Source organism: Rhododendron vialii, chromosome 9a, assembly GCF_030253575.1.
Source record: "Rhododendron vialii isolate Sample 1 chromosome 9a, ASM3025357v1".
NCBI classification, from domain to species: domain Eukaryota; kingdom Viridiplantae; phylum Streptophyta; class Magnoliopsida; order Ericales; family Ericaceae; genus Rhododendron; species Rhododendron vialii.
Window position 1 is genome coordinate 3,244,887 of NC_080565.1, and position 9,528 is coordinate 3,254,414.

The window sequence follows — 9,528 nt, forward strand, 5'->3', positions numbered from 1 at the left end:
TCATCTACAATTCAACTCATTGTCGCCAGATTAAGGTATTTCACCTTTTTTTTCCGTTTCTTTTTTTTTTTCCCTTTCCTCTCCCCGTGGTTGAGTACATTATTTTCCAAATCTGAATTTTTTTTTGAGTACATTATTTTATTTCCAAATTCATAATATGAGGGATGGAAGTCACCAATTTCTTCCCCAAAATTAATGGAGGTAATCGATATATTTTTGCCAAAAAAAAAAAAACACTAATGGAGGGAAGTGATCAATGGTGGAAAACATAAGGGGAGAGAGAGTAAAATTGTAGTGGACCCCTTATTTTAGTTATGGACTAGAAGTGACTATTGTGGACTTCAACATTGTTAAGCTTAGCAACCTTTTAAATGGATAATCAAAAGCTGATTTGTCAACTTTTGATTATCCATTTTTGATTATACTACTGTGGATGGCCTTACTCTAGGTTTCTATCCATTAATTCTGTAGTCTGTTGTATAATGTAATTAATTCTGATCTCTGTTGTATCTTGGTTTGTATCCATTAATTCTGAACTCTTTTGTATCTTGCTGGTAAGGCTACTCTGAACAAATCACACATTTCTAACATGTAACTTACATAGTTATTATTTGTTGTGTTTTCTAAGAGGAACTGCGAGATTGCTCATTAATATGAAATTTCGAAAAAGAAATGTCTCATTCATAAAAAACCCCAAGGGATTGTCGCAATGGTTAATCATTGCATTCCAAGAAGGAGGGTAATTTTGGGTAGTTTTGAAGAATAATGATTGTGTTCCTTAAGAAATTGAGCTTCCATGAAGGGACCAAAATTTTGAGAGGGAGGTAGTAGCACTTTTCCCATAGACTTTGATAAATCTCTTGAAAGCTTGATCAATCGTCAACTCTAATCTCTTTGGTATCACCAAAGTCACTTGTTTCACAAAGAAAGAATTACTAGTAACCCATTAACCAACAACTAAGCATAAATTGGAGAAATCTAGTATAATACAAGTACAATACTATCCTAGGATAATATAGAATGAAAATGAACTTCTAACCATTCATCACATCTTCTCATCTCTCGCAAGTTTCATGAAAGTACTTGGTTCATCAACTGATTGATGGCTCACTGATACCGTTGTCTTACCTATAGAAAAGTAATTCTTCAGCTTTGCTCAGAATTCGGAGGTTGAGTGCTAACTGCTTAGCCAATCTGTGGCCTTGTCCTTCAAAGAGAAAGGAAACAAGATCAACTTAAGGGCATAACTGCTGAAGTCATTAATCCGCGACCAGGGACCAGATTTTCATGAACTCATCAATGTATTTGAAAGGGTCATCATCATGTAACCTGAGGTTCAAAAACAAATCGTATAACCCTTGATAATGTGGTAAAATGCTAATGGTACTGGTTTTAGTTTCGCAATTTCGTGCCTGTTAAGCTGGCGACATAGTTCACAGCAGTGACTCAAATGGATTTCCAACCCCTGGAAGGAGGTTTCTGAAATTGGTCCTGTTCTTATTCCGTCAGCCATGAACCGGAATTGGCAAATGAGATTGTCTAGGTCGAAGGGAAACTCGAATGGCCTTAAGAGTGCATTCATTAATCTGTGCGTCGGTAGGGATAATATCTCGATGTAAAGGCGAACGGCCACAAATGTAGTGCAAGCACTCCTAATGAACTAGCATACTTCAAGAAGCTATGAAGTAACGTCTAAGACTTAAGTATCGAACGAAAAATGTATGCACTTATAACGTCTAACTCCAGATTTTAGGATTGGCTCAGCTATTTTGCATAAACTAGAGTCTTATTTCACAACAATTGATTGCAATGAAGAAAAGGGCTCATATCGCAAGCTTTTAATTTTTAGACAATTTGAAGTCGATCAACCAGCAGCCAAACGTTTACAAAAAATATGAGCAGAGACAAGGAAGTCAAAGCTAAGCAAATAAATTTTGAAAAAAGTGTTAACAAAATGCTTATGTACGAATAAGTCTTTTGAGAACCCAAGTCTTACCGTGAATTTAAGACACAGACATGGCATATTGCACTGTCTGAAAAGACTCCAGAACCCAAAGTACCTAGAATGGTGCAAAAAAGGAAGGACGGGGGGGGGGGGGGGGGGGGGGGGGGGGGGGGGGTGTGTTTGTGGGAGGTTGGTGGGGGGAAAGGGTCTCATTGCTAATTTGTTTGCTAGTCTTACAAATTTATGCAAAGAGGTACTAGCACACTTTAAGTTGATTCTAAGGATGTGTCATCAGCTGGTCTCCAATTTATACACTGAATGCTCAGTGAACACAAGAAAATGTACTATAACCATTTCACTTGCATATGGAGCTAAATAGATAAGAACTACTTTCTTCAACTGAGGTATTATAAATCCTAACGACTGAAACATTGAAAGAGTAACTAGTCGAAATGCAGGAAAAGTGAGAAATTACTCATGATTGGCAAGGGACTTTCATGCTTTATCTGCGTGCAGAGGGTAGACTTCAGTTCACACTATTGTCCTTCCACCTGAAAGCCCCATAATCACACCAAAGAATTAGGTCAGATAATATATTCCATGTATTATCACACACACACATGAACAAGACACGCCCTTGTGTCGTAATCCGAGATAGAGAGTGTAAATCAATGAAACATGAAATTCGAAGAATAAATCACCTATTTCAATGGATGGAATACAAGCAATCTTGTGCCAATCTTCGCCAATTCCCTTTTCGCATCTTTTCTCAAGAAGGGGACACCGAAGTATTAGCAAAGATTGAAGAGATGAAAGCTTACCCAAGCATTCCGGCAGAGATTCCAACCCACTGAAACCCAATATTATCAAATATCTCAAGGCAGGGAGGTGCACAAGTTGATCAGGCAGAGACTTGACCTTTGGCCATCCCCATAAAGTTAGATACTCCAGGGAGGTGAAATGGCTCCATGGTTGTGATGCAGCACTTGTGAAGGGCCAGGGGAAATGTCTATAATCCTCTCCGAATTCACCTATATCCAATATTTGAAGGCTGGTGGTGCAAAACAACCCTTCCTCCCAACAACTCCCCCAATTTGGACAGGATGTAATCCGCAGCTCCTTGGAGGATGTGAGGCTGCGTAATGCATCTGGATTGGGTGTCTTTAACTTTGGACAGTCTTGTAACCATATATCTACAAGGGTTGCTTGTAGCAGCCCTTTCGGTAAACACATCAACTCTGAGCAATCATGAATCCAAAGTCGTTGAAGGGACCTGGGGCCGTTGAATGCTGCTTCTATTTCGTCAATTGGATTCAGCACTTTTAAGTTTGTACACGAGCTTATTCTTATTTCTTCAAGGGTTGGTTGTAGCACCCCTTTTGGCAAACATGTCAACTAATCACACCATCCAATTGAAAGTTGTTGAAAGGACGTCAAGCCCTTGAATGCTGCTTTTGTTTCGTCAATTAGATCCATCAGTTTATAGCAATGATATACACATTTGTAACTTCTCAAGAAACCCTAGGTTGTCTAGCTGGTTTGGCAAATACCTCAGCCATTCTATTTCCACTATTGTCATATCTCTCTTTGTTTGGAACGGGAGGAAGGAAGGGATAGTTCAAAGAATTTCTCACCCCTTGATTGGTTTGAAAGAAAAGAGGGAACAAAATGTCGAAATAGAGTATTTAAAGTGCAATGAAATATTCCCTTCATTTTTCTCACATTTTTCTTCCTTGTGATATTCTCTTCTCTTCCCTCTTTTTTCTCAAGTTCCAAACAAAGCATTAGGAATTCATTGTTTTTTTTTTTAAAAGCAAATCTTCTCTTGAGGCTCCGTTTGTTTGGATAGAAATATTTCCCGCAAAAAATTGCACCAATTTAGATTCTTTGTCCGCATAAACTTGGAGTAAAATATTTTTAAGATGAAATATTTTATCTCCACGGGAGGAAAATGACTTACGAAGCAAGAAGCAAGAATCAGAAAGTGAAATTACGTCATTCCATCTTAAGGACGTACGAACTAGCTTGCTAGTGAAATTATGCACTTGCGTCTTAAGGACTTACTAGCTTGATAATCCCATCTCATAACCTCAGGCCCTTGGCAACAACTTATGATTTAGACAACACCAATCTAACTTAAACCAGAAATTTTACGCAATTTCTCTAACATTCCACCATAAACACTAAAAGAAATTACCGTTTAAATACTTTGGAGTCAATCACAGAATCGATTGGGGAAAATTGAATGACTTTTTGGTGTTTATTTTGAAGTAAAAATAAATTAAAAGGGGTGAAAGAGATCCACACTTATGCGATGGGTAGGTCTGTGTGTGGTCCAACAGCCAAACAAAGGAAAACAAAATAATATTAAATAAGTTAGGGGATGGACAACTGTCACATTTTTGGATTTCTTCTTGGTGAGTTAACATCGTAGTGAGACTAATTTATTTGGTGGAAGGAAGGAAAAAAAAAAAAAAACGAATGGTGGAAAATAAAGTTTTGTCCTTTTAAGACCGATTTAGGTGGTGGATTCTTTTGAGTTTGGTCATAATGTTGATAAGGGTATTAGTAATTAGAAAACAGGGGAATATGTTTTGTATGAGTATGGTGGTAAAAATGAGTGGTTGTTCCAATAGAATTGGAGCTTAAGTTTGCCGAGTGCACTCAAACCACGAAGAATAAAATTAATTCACACTCATTCACATGTACAAAGTTTTAGGTAAAAATATTTTCCGTCAAGACAAACGGAGCTTAAATTAGCAATACTGCTGAATGGATAACACATTACTTGGAATAGTTATCAACTTGAGGTAGTTCCTAGGGCTGCAAATGAATCGAGCCACTCGCGAGCGGCTCGTGGATCGGTTCGAGATGAGCTTGTTCAAACTCGACTCGACATATAAACGAACGAGCTCGAGCCCACTTCTTTAGCTTGTTTGCTTAACGAGCCGAGCTCGAGCTCCTAAAAGCTCGGCTCGTATAGGCTCACGAGCCACATAATAATAATGATAATAATAATAATAATATTATTATTATAATATAGTGTAATATATATTTTATTATATACTTCATATATATATTGTCACGCCCTCAATTTTCAACTAAAATAATAATATATTTTCTACAACAAAAGTCTTTCTCTCAACTATATTTACCCTTAAATGTCATGTAAATCCAAACAACGAATCAAAGTCACTTCTTCTTCTTCTCCTCTCTAAATTTTTTTTTTTTTTACATAAAGTCTCCCAAACATCTTCCACAAAAAGGGGCTTCACAATAATCAAGGAGAGGAGTTTAGACATAACTTTACATATGTTCTAACCAAAAGATACAACCTTCAATTGCGAGTCAAGTATACAACATGAATTAGACTATATGATAAACACCTCCTTAATGATTCCAATGAAGCTCTCAAGGGACGTCTCAATGTGCACTCCATGCAATCCAAGCTAAGTGCCATGGCGAGTACCTGAAAGGATAGGGTGAGCTACACTAGCTCGTAGAGATATCGTTACCTAAATTACATGCAGAAGTGAAGACAAATCCCAAGGAAAAACATTTTCTAAACAGGCATTTTTTTTTTGCCCAAAAAGGAACTCACAATACCATACTCGTGCTGGAAAAATATTTAACTCCATTTATCAAATACTGACGTTCCCATCCACACACGCACGTCTTTTACTCAAACCGATATTAGGACAATGAGCTCCAATGATTTGGGAAGTCTATGAGAAGGAAAATAAGCTAGTATCGACATCTTAGACGATCTAAGTTACCAACTCAAATTGACATTTTTAATCTTAGGCTGTGTTCCACAAACCAAATAAGAACTTATTTTTTGTTGAATAAGAAGGCTTGTTCCCCAAAAAATAAGAAGGGGATGCTTATTTTTCAGAATTTATATAGGAACCAATGGGCGCCGGAGAGGGAAATCGTATCTGCGGCCGCGCCAGGCCATCTCCGGCCACCGGATGGCCGATCCGAGCCTTCCAAAAATTCTAAAAAAAAAAATCGAGGGGGCTAACGCGGGAATCAATGGCATCCGAGGTGTGTAGGGTGCTTGATCCGAGCATCCTTTTTCCGTGTATATATGATCATCACACGTACACGAAAAAGGGGTGCTCGGATCAAGCACCCTACACACCTCGGATGCCGTTGATTCCCGCTTAGGCCCTCTCGGTTTTTTTTTTTGGAATTTTTGGACAGCTCGGATCGGCCGTCCGGTGGCCGGAGATGGCCCGGCGCTCCCGCCGGTACGATTTCCCTCTGCCGGCGCCCATTATCATAGCAACAGTCTTATTTTTTGTATATAAGGCAACTTCAAGCTCAAAAATCATGTGTTTACGCAAATAATTTTCCTATCACTATGGATCTTATTTGATAGATCTCATTGAGATCTTTAATACGGTGCAAAAAAAATTAAAATTTTTTTTTTCATTTACATGATTTTTGAGTTTGAAAATATGAAAGGAACTTTTTATTTGGGTTTTGTGGAATGACCCTTCTTATTTTTTAATGAGAAGTGGCAAAATAAGTACTTATTTTTTAAGAAGGTTTCCGGAACGAGGCCTTAGTATAATTCAAAATAATAACAAGATTCTTCGTTTTCACTATGTCACATGCATGTTTCGATTACATTTCCGGGCATTAAGGACCCCGTGCATCCTGTGTTCATTCCGGCATCACACCTTTCGGTTGATCCGTGGCTTTCTTGTGCACTTCCGAGCATTAAGGACTCCATGCATCCTATGTTCATTCCGGCATCACACCTTTCGGTTGATCCGTGGCTTTCTTGTGCACTTCCGGGCATTAAGGACCCCGTGTGTCCCATGTTCATTCTGGCATCACACTTTATGGTAGATCCGTGGCTTTCATTATCGTTCAATTAGTGTCACGTATTCTCACTGAGCAAGCAATCTCTTTATCCACTGTTTCTCTAATCTCCACACATAGCAAAGCATATCTCTCACACCAATACTTAGATTCAGTTACACATAAATAATCTCATCTTCATCATTTCAATAAAGAAAGCATAAAAACCCACATCCTTCACATAGTAAATCGACCCTTCACTTCACATCTCATTTTACCACCTAATGGACCACCTTTGTGACATCTCCATTAATAGTCTAATTTGCAAATACTTATAAAGATCCTCATCTATGTAGTATCCATCAATGCTCAGTAACCAAGCACTCATGTCAAGTGATTCACCAAATCCTGTTTAACTCACTGCAAGTATCCTGCAAGCCCAAATACTCAAACTCACGGAAAGACATCAAATAATTTACATATCGCGTCAAACATTCTACAACTTGATTTATCATCGATCGTATCATCCATCTAATCCATTTTCTATTCCAATCGTTTGTAAGTATTTAACCCTTATGCTCACTAATTCTCATATCCGAATAATTAATCTAGATCAACTCATCATATTCCCACATATCCAATAGGTGAAATTAATCATTCACATCTAAAGTTCTTACCATATCCGATCAAATAACATAAATTTAAGAACGACATTTAAACCATTGAAAAGTAGACTTCTTTTTCTTCGATCCGAAGGTCATACATCAAAAATAGAGTTCGGGTAACCTTACAAGGGCCTTGCGATTATGGCTCAACGTAACCATGAAATTAACTGGTGCAAAGGCAGAATTTGGGTCAACTTTGGATGCAAATCTGTTATCACTCAGACATACCCATGATGCATGGGATGTATCGTTGGAAAGCTCTATGTGTCTAGTTTCTAACAAAACAAACGGTGCGTCATTTCGAGTACCGAGCTAGGAGTTATGACCATTTTACCAAAGTCCGCCGGTGCTGTCAGATTCTACGCGGGAATAAGTAAAATTGATTGAAAAATCATAACTCTTCCATCTTAAACCCAAAAATATTGAAACCAATGCCAAAAGTTGCACCACTACAAGCCCTACACTCAGTAAAAATTCCAGGTTCAGAAACGAGAGGAGGTTAACCCAACAATCAAAAGAAAAACCAATTCACAACCATTTCGCACCAGTCAACCGACCCGGCTTTAGAAATTCACCAAAAATTGTATACTAAACCAAATCACTTGACTCCAACGCCAATCTCTTTTTAACTTAAATATGCAGCTCCAGTAAAAGACCCAAAGCCACCCAAAATGTTCATCATGCCCAGAAAGTTAAAAGAAGACAGCCACGCACAGATTCGCACATCCAGCAAACAGCCAGTATTCAAAAATTCATAACTAATTGTGTGATTATCAGCTTTGCATGATCTTGGTACCGAAATCTTTGTATTGAAACGTGTCACACCCCAAATTGAGAAGTGACCGGCCATGAACCACAAAACCAAAGCTCGTAGAACATGTAGCCTAAAAAGAAATTTAATAAAAACTCCCAAGCAAAGATCCACCAAACAATCAACCATTTTTTTTTTTATTTAGAACATTCCCAACCAATAAATTCCATAAAAGAATGGGGCACAAACATCCCATGAACCAATAAAATTCAGTGATCCAACCGTAATAAAAGAATCTAGATGTCTGACAAAATATTTCAAATGCAGAAGCGATTAATAAAATAAAAATATTATGAGACACCCTAAGGAGGTCAATACAAGAAATCCCCGAGATGCTACCAGAGTCCTTGCCTAATTCCCCAACTTGCCTGAAAAGAAGTTGGAATGAATCCGTCAGCTGACGAGCTCAGTGAGTAGCAAAGCATGTATATTAAATACAATTCCAAAACAGGGATCAAAATAATTTACCATGTCAACATAAATTTGGCATATGCGGTGAACAACAAAATAATCCATTAATCCAATTAACGATTCATCCGATAAGTCTTAATGGTGTTCTCAATCCAATCTCCAACAACAATGGGGAACCACAACCAAAATCAATAGTACCAAGTGCCAGTGAATAAATATCTCAAAATTGGATCCAATATCGTATCTTTGAGTCACCACGAGTAGGCAGCCCGTGGAACTTTTTCCAAAGAACGACCTGGCAAAAGAAAGCCGTTGAGCATTAGAGTCACCGGTCTAACCCGGTCTCTTCTCTAATGGCCAGTGTCACCCCACACAGAGGATTAATTTCCCTGGACTTTCCAAAATATGTTCCCAACAATATCCACAAAGTTCTCATCAAAAGATTATTCAATCAACAAATGGTTTCACCAATCCGCATGCCAATTTCAAGAACCAAATAAAACAAATTCATGTTCCCAATTTCAATCATTAATTTTCTAAAACAATAATTTAAGGGATGCGGGAAAGTTCGCAAATACGTAACCTGCTTAACTACTCACTTGGGTCCAAAGCAAATGCAATCGAACACCAAAAAGGAAGCTAACCTGAACAATAGAACAATACGAAATGACAAACTAATCAAAGCTTAGTACTGACTCGACAAACTAAGAATATCAGATGTATTAAATTCTTAATCCCCACCCAAATCCTAAATTACTATAATTAGCCACCAAATTATTAAACCTTATTTTCAATTCCAAACCATCGGTAACCACCACCTACAAATCCCAACTTCATGCACCCAAACCACGTGCGTACAACACACCACTCATCCTGATCTCCAT

At 38.0% G+C, this 9,528-nt stretch overlaps 1 protein-coding gene across 2 annotated transcripts; it reads right to left on the reverse strand.

Moving 5' to 3' along the window:
- Positions 1 to 874: 874 nt before the first annotated feature.
- On the reverse strand, positions 875 to 3,652 carry LOC131301972 (putative disease resistance protein RGA4). Of its 2 annotated transcripts, none has more exons than XM_058328514.1 (3): positions 2,647 to 3,652; positions 2,421 to 2,496; positions 875 to 1,207 (listed from the first exon to the last, which is right to left on the reverse strand). In XM_058328514.1, the coding sequence occupies exons 1-2, from the start codon at positions 3,176 to 3,178 to the stop codon at positions 2,477 to 2,479; spliced, it is 552 nt and encodes a 183-aa protein (XP_058184497.1). In that variant the 5' UTR covers positions 3,179 to 3,652; the 3' UTR covers positions 875 to 1,207; positions 2,421 to 2,476. The 2 variants fall into 2 exon arrangements, with proteins under 2 accessions (XP_058184497.1, XP_058184496.1); XM_058328513.1 differs by having other exon boundaries at positions 875 to 1,329.
- Between the last annotated feature and the right edge of the window lie 5,876 nt (positions 3,653 to 9,528).